The sequence below is a fragment of the Entelurus aequoreus genome, linkage group LG10 (assembly GCF_033978785.1).
Source record: "Entelurus aequoreus isolate RoL-2023_Sb linkage group LG10, RoL_Eaeq_v1.1, whole genome shotgun sequence".
Classification (NCBI taxonomy): domain Eukaryota; kingdom Metazoa; phylum Chordata; class Actinopteri; order Syngnathiformes; family Syngnathidae; genus Entelurus; species Entelurus aequoreus.
In genome coordinates, this window is record NC_084740.1 from 24,414,168 (window position 1) to 24,437,921 (window position 23,754).

Sequence of the window (23,754 nt, forward strand, 5' to 3'; positions counted from 1 at the left end):
CTGTGGGGAAAAAGAAAAATGGCCCCAGGATCAATATGTTTCACCGCTGTGCCAGACGACAAAGATGAATGTCTGCAGCACTTCACGTGACGCTGTAGGCCTGCAGGTGCAAAAGGACAACAACAGATTGTTGTATGAGGCCTATTGTTTGCACACCATTTTCTTTTTCAAATGTGGGCTGTCAAGAATCCTCACATATTTCTCACGAGGCCACAAGGTGTGAGTAAGTTTCGGTGATAACGCGAAGATACGCGCTGGCAAAAACAACAAGAACAGAAGCAGTGGTGTTTAGTTGCATTTCTTTCCCACAAGTGTCATTTGTAAAAGGTGATGAACTGTGGATTAAGTCATAGGTAGTTTCCACAGCTACAAAACAAACAATAAATGATGTCCCTTTTTAAGAGAAAAAATGCAAATAAACCAATATTTTTTTATTTACAGGTATGGCAGCATAAGTGACCACTGGGAATGTTCTCTATAGTGCCTCATTTGGAGCTGTCCAGTTGTCTCTATGTGCCACCTAGCGGTTTAAATGAGAGTTGCTATACAACTTATTTTTTTACCCGCGTGCTTATGCTGCCATCCAGTGGAGTATTTCTTTAATCTCATTTAAAAAAGATCAACGTTAGGTTATTCAGTTGGTATATAAATTATGAGATGCAATTATTATTATTTATGTATCATTACTAGTTACAATTAAAATGCACTCTTGGCTTTTTAAAATCATATTAAAGTAATCTAGATTTAAAAAATTATTACAATATAGTTTGTATGCACATACGATAAACTAAATTTCCCTTTTTTTTCTATAGAATTTCCATTATTTTCTAAAGAACTTCCTGTAAATGTTCCCTTACTTTCCAAACAATTTATCTTATTTTCTAAAGACTTTACATTTTTTCTGGAGAATTTCCCAGAATATTCCTTATTTTGCAGAAAACATACCTTGTTTTCTGTACAATTTCCTAGAAAATGTCCCTTATTTTAAAGACATTTTCCCTTATTTTCTCAAGAATTTCCATAATTTTCTGGAGAATTTCTCGTAAATTTTCCAGAAAATGTATCTTATTTTCTAGAGAATTTCCATTATTTTCTTAAGAGAATTCCCTGGAAATGTCCCTATATTTTCCAGAAAATGTATCAATCAATCAACATTTATTTATATAGCCCTTAATTAGTGCCTTAAAGGGCTTCACAAACCACAACAACATCCTCAGATCTGAACCCACATCCGGGCAAGAAAAAACTCAACCCAATCTTATTTTCTAGAGAATTTCGCAGAACATTCCCCTTATCTTGTGAAGTAAAATTATATTCATATAGCACTTTTCTCTAGTTACTCAAAGCGCTTTACATACTGAAACCCATGATCTAAGTTGCATTTAAACCAGTGTGAGTGGAATTGGCACCTGGTGGGTAATGTATCTTGCCCAAGGACACAATGGCAGTGACTAGGATGGCAGAAGCGGGGATCGACCCGAGAACCCTCAAGTTGCTGGCACGGCCCTTTTTTTTTTTTTTTTATAGAGAATTTCCCAGAAAATGTCCCTTATTTTAAAGAAAACGTCCCTAATTTCCTGTAGAATTTCCCAGAAAATTTCCCTTATTTTCCAGAAAATATCCTTTATTTTTCAGAAAATGTACCTTATTTTCCAGAAAATGTATCTTATTTTTGAGATAATTTTCATTATTTTCTAGAGAACTTCCTAGAAAAAGTATCTTATTTTCCACAATGTTTTCCTTATTTTTTAGACAATTTCCCCTATTTTTCTAAGGAAAAATTGTACAAGCCCTAATACCAGGTAAACTTAGTAGAGTTTAATAAGCAGTTAAAACAAATAGCAGTTAACCGCTCATATTTCATTATCATAAGCAAACGGGAAGTGGCAGACAAGGACAGACCTTGCAGGACGATAAAAAAAGAAAAGAAGCCCACTTCTCATTGCCATGATTACATTACACACACAGCTGCAGAGCATGTGGTAAAGAGTGCATACTCTGTGGAATGTTACTCTTTTAACTGACTTCCTGTTCTCCAGCCAGAATAAAACAGCAGTGAAGTTCTGCTGCAAAGCTGTGCAACATTTGTGAGTGATGGAGGAATATTTATAAAGTGGCTGTCATTTAAAGCTGGTAAGTAAACACGCTTATTGCATCAATCAAAGCTCTATTTTAAAGTACATACTGAGCAAATATGTGACAAAATAAAGAGGCATCATGACTCATATACTTTCTTTGAATTATGAGGTTGTTACTCTGAAGAGCAAGGTACTCCAGTCCTATAAGGTGGTGGTAATGTACACAAAACAAACACCATGTCAACTATGAATATGAAATAAATGATAAAAACAGATGCTATTGTGTCCAATCTCAGATTAATTATTCATACAAATCAACAAGCTCTTTTTAAAGTAACTTGGGCCACTGCTGGTCAGCATGCATACTACTGCACCTTTTGTCGTCGTTCCTGCTTCTTTAAAAGGAGTCATTTTAACATCGCAACAACAGTAAAGGTAAAATTATTAAAATAATATTTAGTATTTTTTGGATGCAAACATAGTGGAAAGACTAGAATTTCTCTTTTTTTTTTTTTAGAAAATGATCAGAATTTTCTAAAAACATTCCCACATAATTTCCCAAATTTTCCAGATAATTTCCTAGAAAATGTTCCATATCTGGCGGAAAATGTATTTTATGTGTTTTATTTTTTATAGAAAATTCCCTAATTTCCTATAAAATTTCCTAAAGAAGAGATTTTCCATTATTTTCCAGGTAATTTACCTTAAGCATTTATTTAGTTTTCCAGAGAATGTTCCTTATTTTACAGAAAATGTCCTTGAAAATGTTCTTTTGTCTTGTGGAAAATGTATTTTAATCTCTAGAAGATGTTTCCTAAACTTTCTCGGAAAATTTTCTCTTTTACAGAGAATTTTCAGGAACATTTCCCCTATTTAACCTATTCTCTTCTTTTCAACTACAAATGTTGTCAGATATTTTACTTACTGTCATATTGGTGTGGAATAAAATATACAAAAATGTCAGGTTTTTTTGGGGTTTTTTTTAAACTTCCCTTATTTTTCAGAAAATTTCCCATAAAGTTTCTCAGAGAACTTATTTTGGTTTCCAGAGAATTTCCCTTATTATGCGGAAAATTTCCCAGAGAACTTTTCTTTATTTTCCAGGAAAATGTCCCTCAATTTATGGAAAATGTCCTAGATAAGTCCTCTTTTGTTGACTGGTATTCGTCATGTAGGTGTGAAATAAAATATATATTTTTTAATTCATTATTTTCCAGAAAATGTTCCTTTTTTTCTGGAAAGATTTCCCAGAGAATTTCCCGTAAAGTTTCTCAGGAATTTTTCCTTATTTTCCAGAAAATTTCCCGTAAAGTTTCTCAGAGAACTTATTTTGGTTTCCAGAGATTATTATGCGGAACATTTCCCAGAGAATTTTCTTTATTTTCCAGATCATTTCCAAGAAAATGTCCCTCAAATCTGGAAAATGTCCTAGAAAATTCCCCTTTTGTTGAAAGGTATTTGTCATGTAGGTGTGAAATAAAATAATTTCCCTTATTTAAAAAAACCCAAAAAACAACATCCATTATTTTACAGAAATGTCCCTTATTTTCTTGAAAGATTTCCCAGAGAATTAACCCTATTTTCCAGAGACTTTTCCCATGAATTTCCCGTAAAAATTCCCAAAGAATTTCATTTATTTTCCAGAGAATTTTCCTTATTTAGCGGAAAATTCCCCAGAGAACTTTTCCTTATTTTCCCAGACAATTTCCAGGAAAATGGCCTTCAATTTCTGGAAAATGTCCTTTTGTTGACTGGTATTCGTCATGTAGGTGTAAAATAGAAGAATTTTCCTTATTTAAAAAAAATAAAAATCATTATTTTACAGAAAGTTTTCCTTTTTTTCTGGAAAGATTTCCCAGAGAATCCCCGTAAAGTTTCTCAGGCGTTTTTCCTTATTTTCCAGAAAATTTCCTGTAAAGTTTCTTAGAGAACTTATTTTGGTTTCCAGAGAATGTCCCTTATTATGCGGAACATTTCCCAGAGAATTTTCTTTATTTTCCAGATCATTTCCAAAAAATGTCCCTCAATATCTGGATAATGTCCTAGAAAATTCCCCTTTTGTTGAAAGGTATTTGTCATGTAGGTGTGAAATAAAATAATGTTCATTATTTTAAAAAAAACAGAAAAACAACATCCATTATTTCACAGAAATGTCCCTTATTTTCTTGATAGATTTCCCAGAGAATTAACCCTATTTTCCAGAGACTTTTTCCATGAATTTCCCGTAAAAATTCCCCCCAAAATTTGTTTATTTTCCAGAGAATTTCCCTTATTTTGCGGAAAATCTCCCAGAATTTTTTTTATTGTTTTCCAGAAAATTTCTCTTATTTTTAACTAAATATGTTGACAGCTATGAACTTACTTATTGTCATGTAGTTGTGAAATAAATTACATCTAATTAATATTACAGACCTTTATATAAAGTATACATATTATTTTAACAAATGGAATCACGGCTCTGTGCATATAGTGAATGAGTATATGTTTCCCAATAGACATTGCATCTTACCCTGGTGATCATTAAAATAATACTCATTAAAAAAATCCAGTGTCTTTTTCCCCATAACCGTAAATCCTAACAAAGCCATTAAATCCTTTGCATTGAGTCTGTCCCCTTCTAAAAGGGCACATTTGAGCAGCACTGCTTGCTGATTTCAAGTCTTTTCTTGCCCCTCCTTGTTGTTCCAGTCAGATGAGAGCATGAAGCAGCCCCACCCACGGTTCTCCACGCCCACCCCTTCTACTTCACCGTGCCTGGCCGTGAGCAGCACAACGGGACGCAACAGGCGTGTGGAGCGAAGCGTCTCACTTGGCATGATCTGTCACGGAAATCCCCTGTTGTTCTCCCCCTCTCCACGGGTTTGAAGGGGGGGGGAAAAGAAGGCGCTGGATCAAGCCTGCGTCGCGTCTGCTCCAAAACAAAACCAGGCCCTGCCCTCCAACTTCACTTCATACCACGCATACCCGCCTGTCCCGGAGATTGTTGCCCATCCGAAAGAGGAGGAGAAGGGACGATCAGGAGTTGCCAGGATGGATGGTCTATTCCTCATGCTGAAGAACAACCCTGGCCCTTCTGTGTGCCTCTTCTCCCTCATCTTCAGGGGGATCCACGGGTTGCTGCAAAGACTGCCACTGCCCAAGTTGGTGCACCAGGATGAGTTTCGCTCGTGGAAATGGAAGAACCTCTCCGTGTCCATGGTGCACTCCCTGCTGACGGGGACGTGGGCCCTGACTTGGTAAGCAGCAAGCTTGGGACACTGGGGCACCATTGTCTCCCCGCACGTTTGCAAGAAGCGGAGCATATTCAGACAGGCAGGGAATAAGCGTACAATGTTTTCTTGTGCCGTTTTTACAAAATCCACGCAATAGTTTGTTGCTCAAGCGGCGTCTCAGCGGACAAAAACCGGAAAAACCTGTTGCACGCTTGAGAAACTTTTTTTCTGTGATTGTGACTCATCCTTTCCCCTCATACAGTATCTGTTTTTTGGTTTTGTTTTTTACATTTTATCTGCTTGTTTCGTTCACATTTCACAGTCAGGAAATACAACTTATGATCAGAGCTTTCATTGATTGGCAAGGAAGGGCCCCCATAATGGCACAAAAAAAATGCATTTTCTCTATGTATAAGTATCAAACATGTAGGGTGTGTCTGAGCACCACTCCGGTTGAGGGCGTGCCTCTTTTTAAAATAGCTGAAAAACGCCACAAGAATTAAGGAAATATCAAGAAAAAATACTATCAACAAAAGAAAATCCTAATATCACACCAATGCTTAGTCAAGAGTTTGAGTCCATTGTGTACTGTAGACATTTTAACCAGTCAGGTTGTTGGGTTAGCAATGCTGTCATGACAGTGACTGTGGAACATGAACACACCTGAAATGTACCTCGGTTCTGCTTCGTAATTCCAAAACCGGGGCAAACGTTCCTCAAAAACTTTTGTCAAAAAACAAATACTACAAAAGATAAGGTAGCGCTGTGACAGTGGCTGTAGAACATTAACCCACCTTGTGAAATACACTTGTATTTTGGTTTTGGTAAGGATTTCCAAAACCGCGGCAAACTTTAAGCAAAAACTTATATAAAAAAAACCCCCGAATACTATAAATGGTGAGGAACACCACTGTGACAGTGGTTGTAGAACATGAACTCACCTTGTGAAATACACTTGTACATTGGTTTTGGTTAGTAATTCCAAAACCGGGGCAAACTTTAGGCGAAAACTTTTGTCAAAAACCGAATACTACAAATGATGAGGTAGCACTGTGACAGTGGCTGTAGAATATGAACACATCTTGTGAAATACACTTGTACCTCGGTTTTGGTTGGGATTTCCAAAACCGGGACAAACTTTAAGCAAAAATTTTCATCAAAAACCGAATACTACAAATGGTGAGGTAGCACTGTGACAGTGACTGAAGAACATTAACACACCTTGTGAAATACACTCATATCTGGGTTTTGCCTAGTAATTCCAAAACCGGGGGAAACTTTAGGCAAAATCTTTCGTCAAAAACGAATTCTACAAATGGTGAGGTAGCACCATACTTGCCAACCTTGAGACCTACGAATTCGGGAGATTGGGGTCGGTGGGGCGGGGGTTGGTGGTAACAGGGGTGAATATTGTAGCCCGGAAGAGTTAGTGCTGCAAGGGATTTTGGGTATTTGTTCTGTTGTGTTTATGTTGTGTTACGGTGCGGATGTTCTCCCGAAATGTGTTTGTCATTCTTTTTTGGCGTGGGTTCACAGTGTGGCGCATATTTGTAACAGTGTTAAAGTTGTTTATACGTCCACCCTCAGTGTGACCTGTATGGCTGTTGATGAAGTATGTCTTGCAGTCACTTACGTGTGTCTGCAAAAGCGGACGCGTCGACAGGTTGTAGAGGACGCTAAGGGCAGTGCCATCACGGCACGCCCTTAATATTGTTGTCTGGGTGAAAATCGGGAGAAATTCGAGAGAATGGTTGCCCCGGGAGATTTTCGGGAGGGGCACTGAAATTCGGGAGTCTCCCGGAAATTGTGAGGGTTGGCAAGTATGGGTAGCACTGTACCTGTAACACTGTGACAATGACTGTAGAACAAGAACACACCAAGAATACACTCGTACCTCGGTTTTGGTTAGTTATTCCAAAACCGGGGCAAACTTTAGGCAAATATTTTCGTCAAAAACCGAATACTACAAATGGTGAGGTAGCACTGTGACAGTGACTGTAGAACATTAACACACCTTTTGAAATACACTCATATCTGGGTTTTGCCTAGTAATTCCAAAACCGGGGGAAACTTTAGGTAAAATCTTTCCTCAAAAACGAATACTACAAATGGTGAAGTAGCACTGTACCTGTAACACAGTGACAATGACTCGTACCTCGGTTTTGGATAGTTATTCCAAAACCGGGGCATACTTTAGGTGAAAACTTTCGTCAAAAAACGAATACTACAAATGATGAGGTAGCACAGTGACCGTGGCTGTAGAACATGGACACATCTTGTAAAATACACTCGTATTTCGGTTTTGGTTAGGATTTCCAAAACGGGGACAAACTTTAAGCGAATATTTTCGTCAAAAACCGAATACTACAAATGGTGAGGTAGCACTGTGACAGTGACTGTAGAACATTAACACACCTTGTGAAATACACTCATATCTGGGTTTTGCCTAGTAATTCCAAAACCGGGGGAAACTTTAGGTAAAATCTTTCCTCAAAAACGAATACTACAAATGGTGAAGTAGCACTGTACCTGTAACACAGTGACAATGACTCGTACCTCGGTTTTGGATAGTTATTCCAAAACCGGGGCATACTTTAGGTGAAAACTTTCGTCAAAAAACGAATACTACAAATGATGAGGTAGCACCGTGACCGTAGAACATGGACACATGTTGTAATATACACTCGTATTTCGGTTTTGGTTAGGATTTCCAAAACGGGGACAAACTTTAAGCGAATATTTTCGTCAAAAACCGAATACTACAAATGGTGAGGTAGCACTGTACCTGCCTGTGACACTGTGACATTGACTGTAGAACATAAACACACCTTGTGAAATACACTCGTACCTCGGTTTTGGTTAGTAATTCCAAAACTGGGCCAAACTTTAAGCGAAAACTTTTGTCAAAAACTAAATACTACAAATGGTGAGGTAGCACTGTACTTGTAAAACTGTGACAGTGACTGTAGAACATGAACAAACCTTGTGGAGTACACTTGTACCTCGGTCTTGGTTGGTAATTCCAAAACTGGGCCAGACTTTAGGCGAAAACTTTCGTAAAAAACTGAATACTACAAATGGTGAAGTAGCACTGTGACAGTGGCTGTAGAACATGAACACACCTTGTGAAATGTACTCTTTTTCGGTTTTGGTTCGGATTTCCAAAACCGGGACAAACTTTTATGCGAAAAATTAAGTCAAAAACCGAATACTACAAAGTGAGGTAGCACTGTACCCTTTTTTAGTCATCCCAAAGCCAAGTATCAACCAACAAACTAACATTTAACTCATGGGTACACTAAGCGCCTTCTATTGGATAATTACTGCATGGGTTTCACCTGGCAACATGTTATCTATCCCTAATTGATGCAGTGAGTCACTGCTGTACGTCCAAAAACAAGATGTTCAACTCATTGGCATGCTTCAAGTACGGGAAAACCTCTAAGGCGATTGCTGAAACTTGCAAAATTGGGTTGAGAACTATCCAACGTATTACTACGAAGTGGAAGGACACTTTGTACGGTGGCCCGTCAATGCAAACCTCGATTTACGAACCCCTTCTTGGATGAACCTTTTAAAACCAAAAAAAAAAAACATACTTTGTTGTACGAACCTTGTCTCAGTGTACAAACGTTTCATCCACCCTTTGTCTGCCTCGCAGAGCAGCCATCTTGTGCCCGGCAGCACAACCATTGAGGGCGGGCTGATCGATCTCTTGCAGTGCTACTTTGTGTGCTATTTTACAACAATGTTCTAGTTTTGCTAGCTCAATATGAGTCCAAAGAAAGCGCCGGACAAGCGACGTGTGGTTTGAACCATTCAGGAAGTATCCACTGCGGCAAAGTGTACAAACTTTTACTAAAATACGGACTTTTGTCTGACTTTTTTATGGATAAATTTGCTTCAGTATACCAACTTTTTCTATTTACAAACCCCAGTCAAGAACCATTTATGTTTTGTAAGTCGAGGTTCCGCTGTATATACCATCATTTGTGTGTGTCCATCTGTTTGCCAATCAGGCTAGACTTCCTGGATGTAAAGTCCAAACTAACTTTGTATATTTGTATAACCCGCAGCTGTCTTTTTGCTAAATCTAGTGGAGGTCTAAGTTTTGTTGAGCAATGCTACAAATCCTTCACATGTATGTTTCCCTCCCACAGTGCGGCCATTTGGCCGGAGACGCTACACGACCTACGCGCTTTCCACACGCCACTGTCCTACCTGCTGGTTTGCGTTTCAACTGGTCAGTAAACACATATTCAGATTTAGTACGTATATTTCACAAAACCCTGATGAAGTCAGCCACAACACAGATTCAATTTAAACTATTTTCTCAAAAAAATCCATCAACTACTGCATTTCTTTTAATAGCGACAAATCAATGAAGTACTTATTTCAAAAATGGTAATGTCTACTTCCAAAACATAACTTTTGGCCATTTTTCGATTCAATATTTGATTTTAAAAAGTACATTTAATTGCACACCTTGCTGATGGTATACCCCATGGGTGTCCAAAGTGCAGCCCACAGGTTTTTTTTTTTAAGCCTGTGGCACATTTTAGGTAGGTAGGTAGGTCGGTAGGTCTTTATTGTCATTGCACAAGTGCAACTAAACTTTGTTTTTAAATTACTATTACAAAAAAAGTGGAATAAACAGGTGAACTGTAATGAGAAAATGTTGCAATATCGTAACTAGAGATGTCCAATAATATCGGCCGACAGGCCGATAAATGCGTTAAAATGTAATATTGGAAATTATCGGTATCGGTTTTTTTATTATCGGTATCGTTTTTTGTTTTTTTTTAATATAAAATCAACATAAAAAAACAAGATACACTTACAATTAGTGCACCAACCCAAAAACCTCCCTCCCCCATTCACACTCATTCACACAAAAGGGTTGTTTCTTTCTGTTATTAACATTCTGGTTCCTACATTATATATCAATATAGAACAATACAGTTTGCAATGGATACAGTCCGTAAGCACACATGATTGTGCAGGCTGCTGGTCCACTAATAGTACTAACCTTTAACAGTTAATTTTACTCATTTTCATTAATTACTAGTTTCTATGTAACTGTTTTTATATTGATTTACTTTCTTTTTTATTCAAGAAAATGTTTTTTTGTAATTTATTTATCTTTTATTTTATTAATTTTTTTCAAAAGTACCTTATTTCACTTCACCATACCTGGTTGTCCAAATTAGGCATATTAATGTGTTAATTCCACGACTGTATATATCGGTTGGTATCGGTAATTAAAGAGTTGGACAATATCGGAATATCGGATATCGGCAAAAAGCCATTATCGGACATCCCTAATCGTAACTAATAACAAAAAGCTGCCATGTAGGCAGTTTTTTTTCTTTAAAACTGTCAATGATCAAAAATAGTAAGTAAAATCAATGGTGTTATGAATTATTGATCTATTCAAAGCTACGATTATTTCACATCGAATGTTTTACTTTTGACAAATTTTGGGGGGAATTAATTGCCGATTTTGTGTGTTCACCATATAAACACTAAGTTTTCTTTGACAAAAGGGACATAAAACATACACACAAACCAACCAAAAACCCCATAAAGAATGAATAAAAACTTAAAATCGGTGGATAGATCTGAAGTTGACCTAGAGATTCAAGCATTGGAAAGTAAAAAAAAATGTATCACTTATTTTTAAGACTTTTATGAGTGGATCCCCAATACTTTTAGAAGGTTTCTTTTTAAAACTGTCATTGCTCAAAAAAAAAAAATTCAAATCAATGTTATGGATTATTATTGACCTATTTAAGACACCAATTACTTCACACCACATATTTATTTTTGGAAAATATTGCATTTTTTGTGTTTTTGCCATAAAAAACAGGATTTTATTTTACCAAAAAAGGCATAAAACATGATTGAAAAAATAATAAACTTTAAGTCAACGGATAGATCTGAAATTAATCTCTAGATATTTAAGTATCAGAAGTTTAAAAAATATTAATGCATACATTGTTTTTAACACTTTAGTAACTTGAGAACCTTTCGGGTCCCGGGACCAATAATGTTTACCAAAATTAAGGGGAGCCCTAATGGTTACAATGAATATTGTATTGGTTTTGAATATGGAAAAATATCAAAATGGCCCCTGAATTCTTCACACACACACACCCTTAGACAATCTGACACAGATAGAAATCACTGCGTTGCGACTCCAAATCAGGCCTCTAACTGTCTTACTGCACAGTCTGAACATGTTTCAACAGAAACACGAGCATGTGAAAGAATGCATGCACACACTGAACACTGATATGAAGCCACAACAACAACAACAAAAAGTGGTGGGGGTTCTGGTCTAATTTGATGAATTTTTTGTGACTAAAAAGGGGATTTAAAAAAATATCTAGACTAGACTTGACTAGACTTTTTAGACTTCCTTTTTATTGTCATTCAAATTTGAACTTTACAGCACAGATAAGAACAAAATTTCGTTACATAAGCTATATATAATTCTTCGACAAACACCCCCTAGGGGGCCGCTAAAAAAAATTTGTTTCTCAGCTGTGGTCCCTATGGGGCGCAGCGGTACTCAGTTGTAATACACTTTTCCACCAGTTGCGGCAGTAATGACAATATCAAACAAACTGAAGAACTCCAGAGCTAAAGTCATAGACAAGTTTCTTAAGCGCAAAAATTATGACTAGAGTGGTGAAGCTGTATTTTCATTTGCACCCACATTTTATCGACACTTAATTTAAGAAACATATTTATTGTTATTAATGTATTTATTTTAGCATTGTGTAATTGTATGTACAGTAAATGTGTCATCAGTTTTAATGAGTCTCTTCTTTTGCAGTAAAAAGCATTATGAAGTATTTATTTTTTTAATCAGCCTGATCAGAGTCTTGAAAATAATATTTGTGATTAACACATGCTTTTATATCATTTGACAAGGTTCCTCCTGTTAAACTGTAGGTTAGATATACAGTAATTAAGGACATAATAGGTATAAATTCATAAGACTCAAAGTTATACTGAATATGTTTAAACACAAAAGTAAAATCACTAATTCAGTGCTAATATTTGAGTAGTGGAGAAGCTGGGCCCCAAGGTCAAAAAGGTTAAGAACCCCTGGCTTCTCGCATGTAGTGTGCAGCTTACTTTTAATTTACTTGTGAAATCTCAGGTGTGTTGCAGTTTACTAAACACATCAAAGGCTCCGCCTTTTCATGTTTGCTCAAATAACCATAGCAACCAAAGGTAACTCCTTGGAGGACTCTTATAGGCATGATTCTTTTGCATCCTGGAGTAACCATGAAGACACAAATCTGTGGAGATCTGCCCTCCTGACAACCCCCACACTGATTGGAGGTTGTCTGTGTGTGTGTTTGTGTGTGTGTGTTTTTAAAACACATTCACAGTGGCTGCTTGTGTGCGTCGTGCCTCTCATTGCCAGTCACAAAAAGAGTCTCAGTCCCTGGGAATGACTCCAGCATTATTTGGTTCATGTGGTAAACCATTCTTCCGGGTGTTGAAGATTATTATTATTTTAATTTTTTTAACACCTGTCAATTGTTTCATACGCAGGAGAACAGTTGTTAATCTCCGACATAAAATAATTGGGACATGAGATTAGATATTCCTTCAAGTGTTGCACAGCATGGAGCAAAGAGCAAAGACTGTTTAGATGTGTGTCCAAACTTTTTCCACTGAGGGCCGCACACTGAAAAATCAAAGCAAGCGGGGGCCATTTCGATATCTTTTTATTTTAAAAACCAATACAATATATGTATAAAAAATATACATTAAGGCCTCCACTCAGGCTTGATCCCAAAGGGTTTTGGTCCAAAAAAGATTTAAAATGTGTCATTATTCAGTATTATTATCTCTAAATCAAATCAAAATCAACTTTATTTATAAAGCACATTTAAAATTTACCACAGGGGTAGCCAAAGTGCTGTACAATGGGCAGGTTAAAAATAATACGAGAACCGAGCAAACACAACACAACACAAACAGAACACGATAAAAAATAAATAAATAAAATATAAAAACATAAAAACAGGTTCACAGCAGGTGTATTATGGGGCGCCATTGCAGGATGGGTATCACTCAGTGTTAAAAGCCATGGAATAAAAGTATGTTTTTAAGAGAGATTTAAAAACAGGAAGAGAGGAGGCTTGTCTAACACTCAGAGGTAGGTCGTTCCAGAGCTTGGGAGCAGCAGCAGCGAAAGCTCTGTCACCTCTAAGCTTCAGTGGCAGCTGATCGGCTGATCTTAGATCAACATTAGGTCTATCTGTCAATATAATGTTTTTAAATATTTAAGTCGTATGCTCTTTTTGTCAAAGAAAACCCTGTTTTTTTTCTGGAAAAAACACAAAATATGCAATATTTTCACCCAATAAAATTTTTAAGAGGAATATTTCAGATTATATAATAATTCGAGCCTTAAAAAGGTCAATAACTCATAACACCATTGATTTTAATTCATTATTATTTTTTGAGCAATGACACTTAAAAACAAATCACACAAAAAGTATGGGGGAACCAAAAGGGTCCTACTCATTAAAGTGTTAAAAAATAAATTATACATTTTTTTTTACTGTTTACTTTTAACACAATAATCTCGAGATCAAGTTCAGATCTATCCGTCAATTATACGTTGTATTGTTGCTTATGTTTTTTGTTTGTTCGTTTTAGGCCCTTCTTTAAAAAAAAAAAAAAAAAAAGCTCAATTTTTTTATATGTCAAACACAAAATATGCAACATTTTCCCAAAAAAATATCTCAAAGTGCAATATTTAATGTGACGTAATTGGAGCTTTGGATAGGTCAATAATTCATAACATTGATTTTGATTCATTATTATTTTTTAAAGAAAGAAACAGCCTGCATGGCAGCTTTGTGTTATTAGAGTAAACATTGAAACATTTTCTTGCTACATTTCACCTGTTTGGTCTTTCATACCACTTTTTATGTTTTTAATTTTTTTAATCATATTTTAAAATGGGCCGTGGGGCCATTAAAAAATGACCTGCCGGCCGCAAATGGCCCCCGGGCAGCACTTTGGACATCCCTGGTTTAGAAAATAATCTGGTTAAGTACGCAATAACCAATTATAACAAATAATTTAACAAATAATAAAGTGCAAACAGATGCAGTATGATTTTATAGCTGTCAGAGATACCAAGGGGGTGTCTTTTTCCTCTGAAACCCCTGACATTAGCCGTAATATAACATAGGACAGGGATTCTCAAACTGTGGTACGTGTACCACTAGTCGTACACGGTCTCCATCTAGTGGTACGCCAAAGAATCGCTTGATTAAAGTTGTATTTTCCTATAATCAAACACAGTGCTACTGTACAAACTGTATTGTCAAAGTGGCCAACACTATTAAATGTACTTGTTTAATAAAACCTCTGTCTTGTTTTTAATGATAATTTAGGCCTACTGCACTACTGTATTTGAATGTTTGTCGTTATGTTGGTACTTGGAGAGCCAAGCGTTTTCTGAGGTGGAACCACTGGCATAGGAAATTCATAGATACCGGCTGAATTCTGTCGGTATCACTGAGACCCGATTTACGGAAAATCAGACGGGGACGTGATGTCACAGCCGGTTGCCGGCTCAAACACTTGGCGGGCAAACAGGCGTATTCATAGCGGACTAATGTTATAATTTTCCATGCCTGATAGCAAGCACTCAAAAGAAAGGCTCCACTTTTCAAAACGTGCTAGCGCCATGCTAATTTGCAATGGATATGCCACATACATGCTAAAGATTAGCATTAGCGATTTTACACGGCAATTTCTACAGTTTCAAATTTGGTAATGACCACCACAACTAACATGCACGTGTGTAATAGATACAATAATTACAGTATAACCACTTTGTGAGGTGCAACAAAAAAACAGACTGACACATTCAACTTAATGGCAAACAGGCGTATTCATGGCGGACTAATGTTATAATTTACCATGCCAATGAAGCCAGTATGCCTGATAGAAAGCACTCAAAAAAAGAGGCTCCACTTTTCAAAATGTTCGAGCACCATGTTAATTTGCAATGGATATGCCATATACAGCTACAGACTAGCATTAGCGATTTTACACAGCAATTTCTACAGTTCCACATTTGGTAATGACCACCACAACTAATATGCACGTGTGTAATAAATACAATAATTACAGGATAACCACTTTGTGAGGTGCAACAAAAAACAAGACTGGTACATTCAACTAAATGGCAAACAGGCGTATTCATAGCGGACTAATGTTATAATTTTCCATGCCAACAAAGCAAGTATGCCTAATAGAAAGCACTCAAAAGAGAGGCTCCACTTTTCAAAATATGCTAGCGCAACGCTAATTTGAATTGCATATGCCATATACATGCTAAAGATTAGCATTAGCGATTTTCCACTGCGATTTCTACACTCCCAAATTTGGTAATGACTACTACAACTAATATGCACGTGTGTAATATATACAATAATTACAGTATAACCACTTTGTGAGGTGCAACAAAAAACAAGACTGACATATTCAACTTAATGGCAAACAAGCGTAGGGATGATACTCGAAACCGGTTTTCCCGGTTGTTTGATAAGAAAAGAACCGAGTCCTCGGACTCGAATCCCTTTTTGAGAACCGGTACCCGTTATCGAGACCACTATAGTAAAGGAAAAGAGTTGATTCTTTATTCGAATCCCGTCCCGACCAGAAATGCTCCGTGGGACATCACAATAAATGACGTCACGTAGCTCAGTCATTAGGCGCAGATAGCGAAAGCAGGAAAACAATGGACGGGAAAAAGCGCTCCAAGGTGTAATAAAGTTAAAAACAAAAGCTATACTCCATCGAATAACTTTACTGAGAGATTTTAGCAGGGTAAAACACATGGCGAACACTTTTACGACCAACCGGAAACATAGCAACGCACCTCCTTTACGGCAGCTGTCGCAACGTTCTTAAAACAACCGCAGCACATACATATATATACAACATATCTCCCTTTTTTAACTTTTGTTTTTCTTTCCTTGTAAACAAAAAAAAATCACACTGTAGATGTGTTGTCGGTCTAATTATAAATAATGCAGACGAGGCGTGTTGGCTGAGTTCTTGACGTTTACTTTCACAGCGTGGCAACATGCAACACTTTTCGGGGCTACCGCGCATGCTCGTAACTCCCGTTGCATGCTGGGTAGTGTAGTTGTTATATTATCTAGCTCATAACATTTTTCCCCCATAAAGAAATAATGTTAACTCAATAAAGTGTATTTCTTTTTTTAGCTTTAACTTTTCATTTATTAGCATTGTAAACACATTTGAAAATAACTTTTCTCTTCATAGAATGTTCTTTCAATAAAGAAATAAAGTGCAAAAATGTCAAAGCATCATAACAAACAGTTATGTCAAATAGCAGCAGAAGTGCACTTTTTGGAGAGCTGTATTATTTTCAGTTTTGTGCCCAAGGGACTGATTTTATTTAACACTATATTATTATTTATACACCTATAGTGATCACAGAGACAGGTTGTTTTTGTGTTACTGTATATATTTGTTTCTCTGAAAAATCCCACTTAATATACTTTGGGTAACAACAGTCAATATTTATTTATTTTATTTTATTTTTTTAGGTGGGTAACAGTCAATATCTATTTATTTATTAGATTTTATTTTTTTATTATATAATAAAAGTGAGCTTTTGTTAAACCAAATATTGTGTGTTTTTTTCCATATACAACAACCTATCTGGACTCGATAAGAGAATCGATAAGGAATCGGTTCGATAAGAGGATTCGATAATAGGCTCGAACTCGATAACTCCTTATCAAACATCATCCCTAAACAAGCGTATTCATAGCGGACTAATGTTATAATTTTCCATGCCAATGAAGCCAGTATGCCTGATTGAAAGCACTCAAAAAAACAGGCTCCACTTTTCAAAATGTTCTAGCACCATGCTAATTTGGAATGGATATGCCATATACAGCTACAGATTAGCATTAGCGATTTTACATGGGGATTTCTACACTTCCAAATTTGGTAATGAAAACTACAACTAATGTTCACGTATGTATTTTAATACAATAATTACAGTATAAACACTTTGTGGGGTGCAACACAAAACAAGACTGGCACATTCAACCTAATGGCAAAGACTACTTCCTGACTAGGGCAACACACCAAGGACAAACTGAATTGAATGAGACTAAGAAGTGTAAAAAAAAAAGATACAACAACTGGACATAACAGTTATTATATGCTCATGTTGAATTAAATAACTGTTGATTACATTATCAAATAAATTAAAATGTATCACACAAACAAAAATACTGAAAATGTAAAATGTTGGTATTGATTGGCAGGTACCAGGAATTCATGTGAGAATGTACCCCTCTCTAATATAGCACACTACAAGTCTTGGGCAGAAGGTCCAGTGTAACGTGTTATAATTGTATATCTAAATATAAAAACTTTCTTTATCTTTTTTAGTGGCGTATACATTTTTAAAAAGCAAATTTACATTTAATCTTCATTTAATGAACCATTTAGTTAGTAAATGACTTGTGCCAAACTAAGCGTACTTCAGGTAAAGGTTGATTTGCCAGCTTGCATTTTCCAAACGTTATCTGGCTGATTTAACTGGCTGCAAATATACTTATATAATTTAATGGCTTTATAGCCGAGGTATTTTTTAAGCTCCTGCTCGTATCGTTTCAGGATACTTTGTGCAAGATGCAGCTGATATCATCCTGACGGGACACGGAAGAGGATCATGGGAATTCTTAATCCATCATGTGCTGGTAAGTTGAATCGGTGCTTCACATCAGGCAACATGAACAGGGCTCGACTTATTTTTACACTTAAATGAACATTAAAGGGTTTATTGTGCCGACTAGCGAGTCGGCGCTCCTCCACCTCCAAAATCTTCTATTTTTATCTTTAAAATCTTCCATTTTTTAATTTTTCATTTGTTTTTAAGTCCACCAAAGCAGTAAAAAAAATTGCTAATCTCATAATATTGAGATATTTTGTCTGCCAATCAATTAAGTGCTGCAAATTCACACAGCCTCGGCCCCAACTTGCTCAGGGGTCTCACTGCCCCCTTCTCTGATTTTGGAGCATCATGTACATTAAAAGTGATACCCCACATTGATGAGTGTTGTTCACTAGTCCAACCATGGCCACACCTCCTTATACGCAGATCACGCGCTGTGCATAGGGCCCCGCGATCCCCTGGGGGGCCCCTTTGCGTAATTGAAACATGTCAATTAATGAACGACAAGGCGCTTTAAATGACATTTTACAGCAAACCGATTCCTAGCCTCTTTCTGCTCTGTCATTGATAAGAATATAATGGCTAATTTCCACATAATTATTGGGCTTATGAACAGAAGTTCTGGGTTCAACTCCTGGCTGGAGTTTGTAAATTGATGTTTTTTTGCACAAAAAAATAATAACCAATATATTTTCCATATTCGTATAAAACACACATTAAATTAAATTCAACTTTAAATAAAAACTATTATAAAAACTTGTTACCGTAAATAAAAAGTGTGATTTTTTTTTTGTAATGGGGCCTTTAAAATACATTTTTGCTCAGGTGACCCCAATTTAGCTGATGCTGACGAAAACACTGCTCCTAGTGTTTTGGCAGAGAATTACAAGCCCGGCTCAAGATACCATCAGAACAGCAAATAATACATGAATCTGCATTTGATTATTATACATATTTTTTACGTACACTGTAAAAAATACATTTTACAGTAAACACCTGGCAAGTCAGTCACCAGAATTTTACTGTAAAATATACAGTGTTTTTTCCCCACATATTATGATAAAAGGAAACACAGTACCAACTTTTTTTTAACAAAAAAAAATGGCAGCTTAGAAATGGCAGCTTAGTTACCAGAATTCTTCTGTAAAATTTACCGTAGTTTTTACAATATTACTGTAAATGGAAAAACAGTACCACTGGTTTTTTTTCATTCTGGCAACTGAGCTGCCAAGTTTTTTACCGCAAAAAATGTGGTAGTTTTTCCATTTACAGTAATACACCGTAAAAACAACAACAGTTGATTAAACGGTAAAGACTGGTAACTCAGTCGATAAACCTTAACCGTAAAAAAAGTGGTACATTTTTTCCAATTTACAGTAAAATGCTGTGTTGAGTATTAAACTCTGCGACTGGCTTTTTCGGATATTGACCACGTTGGGGTTCCGGTCAGAGAACACACAGTCATCATTTGGACTCCTCCAACTTTAATGGTGCATATTGGTTTAGGTTCATTTAGTTAGTTAGTTACTATCTGTAAACCACAAGCAAACACCCATCAACATTTATGTCATTTAACTAAACAACAATATATATATATATGCTTATACATATGCTCAAAGTAAAATACTAGAGACATAATATATTGCATTTCCACAATGGCATATGAGCTAGCCACATTAGCAGCAACAATGCTATCCTTAACAGGGAGATGTTAGCTCGTAGCATTCTGACAACAAAGCATCAATAATATTATTAAAACACCCCTAAATGTTACACAAACACAGTGATGTCTATTAATAAACTAAATTAGTGTTATATAATAATCAACATACTCACATCGTCAAAGACTTGAGCACCGATTAAACGTAGCAGAGAAAACAAGTCAGCACACATTAACACACGTCAAAAGGGAAGCGGAAGTGACCCCTACAGGAAGGAAGCGGAAGTGACACTGTCATGAAATGCTTCAAAATAAAGTATCTGAAAACGTAGATAACATGGAGAATTCTTCCATCCATCCATCCATTTTCTACCGCTTATTCCCTTCGGGGTCGCGGGGGGCGCTGGAGCCTATCTCAGCTACAATCGGGCGGAAGGCGGGGTACACCCTGGACAAGTCGCCACCTCATCGCAGGGCCAACACAGATAGACAGAATTCTTAACATGCTGTAAAAACACTGTAAGTTTTACCATAAAAGCTATTATAATTTGTATTTCTATTATGGGTCTTTGAAATTATAAGTAAAGCAGACACTAAAGGATTTTTATTTTCACAAAAATAATGTTTGGAAAGTATGATAATATAAAATTTGTTGCAATATTGGATAATATTAAAGTTTAAAAAGTATCCAATTTCATGCAGTACATCTATTTTTTTCTGTCAAAATGGGAAAAAAATGAATATATTTAGTAAGGAAAGAGAAAGTACTTTATTGACGCATATTATTTCCAGGCGGGCCATATAAAATGATGTGGCGGGCCAGATCTGAGTTTGACACCTGTGCTGTAGCGTGATAAAGGCCATACTACACTTAAGAGGTTTTATAATGGTAACAGTTTGACCCTGGAACAGACAAAATGGGAATCCTGTGAGTTGGTGGAGCATCACCTGTTTTGTTCTGCACAGGTGATCTCGGCCTTCCTGTACGCCCTCTACACTCAGCTGTACGTCGGCGGTGCCGTGGTGGCGCTCTTCGTGGAGGTCAACAGCGTGACCTTGCACCTGAGGCTGCTGCTGAAGCTGGCGGGCGCCACGTCGTCCACCTTGTACTACGTCAACAAGATAGTCAACATCTTCACCTTCATCACCTTCCGCCTCTGCTCCCAGTTCTATCTCACCTGGTACATCCTGCATAATTACTCCCGGCTGGAGCACGCCGCCTTCTTCCTGTTCGCCATCATGGTGATGAACGTCATGATCTTGGTCTACTTTTATCGCCTGCTGCGCGCCGACTTCTTCAAGCACACGACGCAGGGCCACGCCTCCAAAAGGTTCGTCGCCGACTGAGTGGACCACAGGAGAGCACTTTGTGTTGTTCCCTTCTTGACGAGTGAGAGTTTACCGATTGTTTTGTAACTGAGACCGTTCCTCGCCGCCACGTTTCCTGGGTTCCCGCAAAGGAACACATCTGTGAAGCAGGACAAAGTGCGGCCTGGCCCGGCAGCTCAATTCCAGGAATGGTGGAAAGTTCTAATTTGGGTATTTGTGCTTTGCTAAATGTACTAAATCATGTTTGGACATTTGTTTGCCAAAGAAGGTTGGACATTTACGTGGATCTTGTGTGCTAGCTGCAAGCCTGGGCATTCGGACAGGAAATGAAAGAGAAGCTCAGCCAAAGGAGTTTTGGTCATTTAGAAAATTTCAAAGTAAGATGATTTCCTGGTTTGCCTCTAGCTGATGAAGTGAATGAATCCCAAATAAAGATGACACACCGTGAGTTATAGATGCTTCAAATCTCATAAACATTTTTTAAAAATGTGACAATATATCGATAGTTAACCTGATATGATTATTTATACGCTCTTGCCGCCAACCTTTAAAGATAATTAACTTCTTACATCATTGTGGCAGATGAGATACCCCCAAAATATGTTTACTGTGCTTTACTGATGTTGTAAAACCCCCACAGATAGTACTTTTATTCCTTAACTCTTAAAGGGGAACTGCACTTTTTAAAAAATGTTGCCTATCATTCACAATTAGAGATGTCCGATAATGGCTTTTTTGCCGATATCCGATATTCCCATATTGTCCAACTCTTAATTACCGATTCCGATATCAACCGATACCGATGTATACAGTCGTGAAATTAACACATTATTATGCCTAATTTTGTTGTGATGCCCCACTGGATGCATTTAACAATATAACAAGGTTTTCCAAAATAAATCAACTCAGGTTATGGAAAAAAATGCCAACATGGCACTGCCATATTTATTATTGAAGTCACAAAGTGCATGATTTTTTTTAACATGCCTCAAAACAGCAGCTTGGAATTTGGGACATGCTCTCCCTGAGAGCATGAGGAGGTTGAGGTGGGCGGGGTTGGGGGGGGCGGGGTATTGGGGTTAGGATGTAGCGGGGGGTGTATATTGTAGCGTCCCGGAAGAGTTAGTGCTGCAAGGGGTTCTGGGTATTTGTTCTGTTGTGTTTATGTTGTGTTATGGTGCAGATGTTCTCACGAATTCTTGTTTGGTGTGGGCTCACAGTGTGGCGCATATTTGTAACAGTGTTAAAGTTGTTTATACGGCCACCCTCAGTGTGACCTGTATGGCTGTTGACCAAGTATGCGTTGCATTCACTTGTCTGTGTGAAAAGCCATAGATATTATGTGATTGGGCCGGCACGCAAAGGCAGTGCCTTTCAGGTTTATTGGCGCTCTGTACTTCTCCCTACGTCCGTGTACCACTCCGTACAGCGGCGTTTTAAAAAGTCATAAATTTTTCTTTTTGAAACCGATACCGATCATTTCCGATATTACATTTTAAAGCATTTATCGGTCGATAATATCGGCAGTCCGATATTATCGGACATCTCTATTCACAATCCTTATGTAAGACAAGAACACATATGCTTTTCTTTTTTTAATGCATTCTATATATTAAATAAATGCGATCAAAAGTCTGCTTACAATGGCGCCTAGGGGAGTCGCTCCATTCTGCCTTTCTCGCCATTTCCGGGTTTAAATTGGTAGTCAAAGTGTACCAACTTGTCGGAATACGTTCTCATGCTTCTACTACCCAGGTGAGAGGCAATTACTTATGATCGACAATAAACTTAAAAGCAAAGAAAGCGTAGAAACAGAAGACCACTGCATGATGTAAACATTTGTCTGCGTTAGCGCTTATAATAACAATATTGCTAATACTTGGTTAATATTCAAGTCACAAAATGTAAATGGAGTATAGTTGGCGCTTTTTGGATGTTTTTGGGGTGGGTTTCATGGGTAGAATAAGGGTCCTCACATTTGCGCCGCTGTAAGCGGACTTTTATTTCCCTTTATTTACGACTTAGAATGCAATAAAAAAAAAACATCCGTCGTCATGTCTTTCATAATGATTGTGAACGATGGCAAAATTCCCCAAAAAAGTGCAGTTCCCCTTTAAATGGTCATATTATGATTTTTTATTTTCTACAAAACACGTTCTTGTGGTCTACATAACATGTAATGGTGGTTCTTTGGTCAAAATGTTGCATAGTTTATGTTTTACAGACCATTTGAGGTGCACAAAAACATTGATTCACATCTGAATTGCAATTCTTTTTCGTCACGATTCTAATTCAATTCAAAAAATTGTTTTTTCAGTTTTTATGAGTGCCTTCGTTTGCAGTATAATTGATTAGTATTTATTTTTGTAATCAGCCTGACCTAAGCCTTGATAATAATCTTTGTGATTAACACATGTTTTTATATCATTTGACAAGGTTTATTCCGTTAAAATGTAAGTAGGTTGGATATAATTATTTAATACAATTAAAATCAGGATGAAGATGACTAATTCGGTCTTAATATTTGAGTGGGCCCTGGGCTCCTCTATCGTGGAAAAGTTAGGCCTTGAGGTCAAAAAGATTAAGAACCCCTGTTTTAAGATATTCAACACTTTATTGCCATTTGGCGGATAAAGTGGATAGTGCAATTGGTCACGTTTCATGTGTCAGGTAAACCGTGACAAATGGGGCCATGTGAATCCC

At 37.1% G+C, this 23,754-nt stretch overlaps 2 protein-coding genes across 5 annotated transcripts in view; one reads left to right on the forward strand and one right to left on the reverse strand.

Annotated features, from left to right (window-relative positions):
• Positions 1-23,754, reverse strand: part of nek8 (NIMA-related kinase 8) — a 51,008-nt gene that overhangs the window by 23,922 nt on the left and 3,332 nt on the right. The window lies entirely within an intron of this gene.
• tlcd1 (TLC domain containing 1) lies at positions 1,952-22,041 on the forward strand. Of its 2 annotated transcripts, XM_062060390.1 has the most exons (6): positions 1,952-2,133; positions 3,467-3,532; positions 4,767-5,314; positions 9,451-9,533; positions 18,005-18,087; positions 20,689-22,041. In XM_062060390.1, exons 3-6 carry the CDS (start codon positions 5,109-5,111, stop codon positions 21,067-21,069), a joined length of 753 nt encoding a protein of 250 aa, XP_061916374.1. In that variant the 5' UTR covers positions 1,952-2,133; positions 3,467-3,532; positions 4,767-5,108; the 3' UTR covers positions 21,070-22,041. The 2 variants fall into 2 exon arrangements, with proteins under 2 accessions (XP_061916374.1, XP_061916373.1); XM_062060389.1 differs by lacking the exon at positions 3,467-3,532.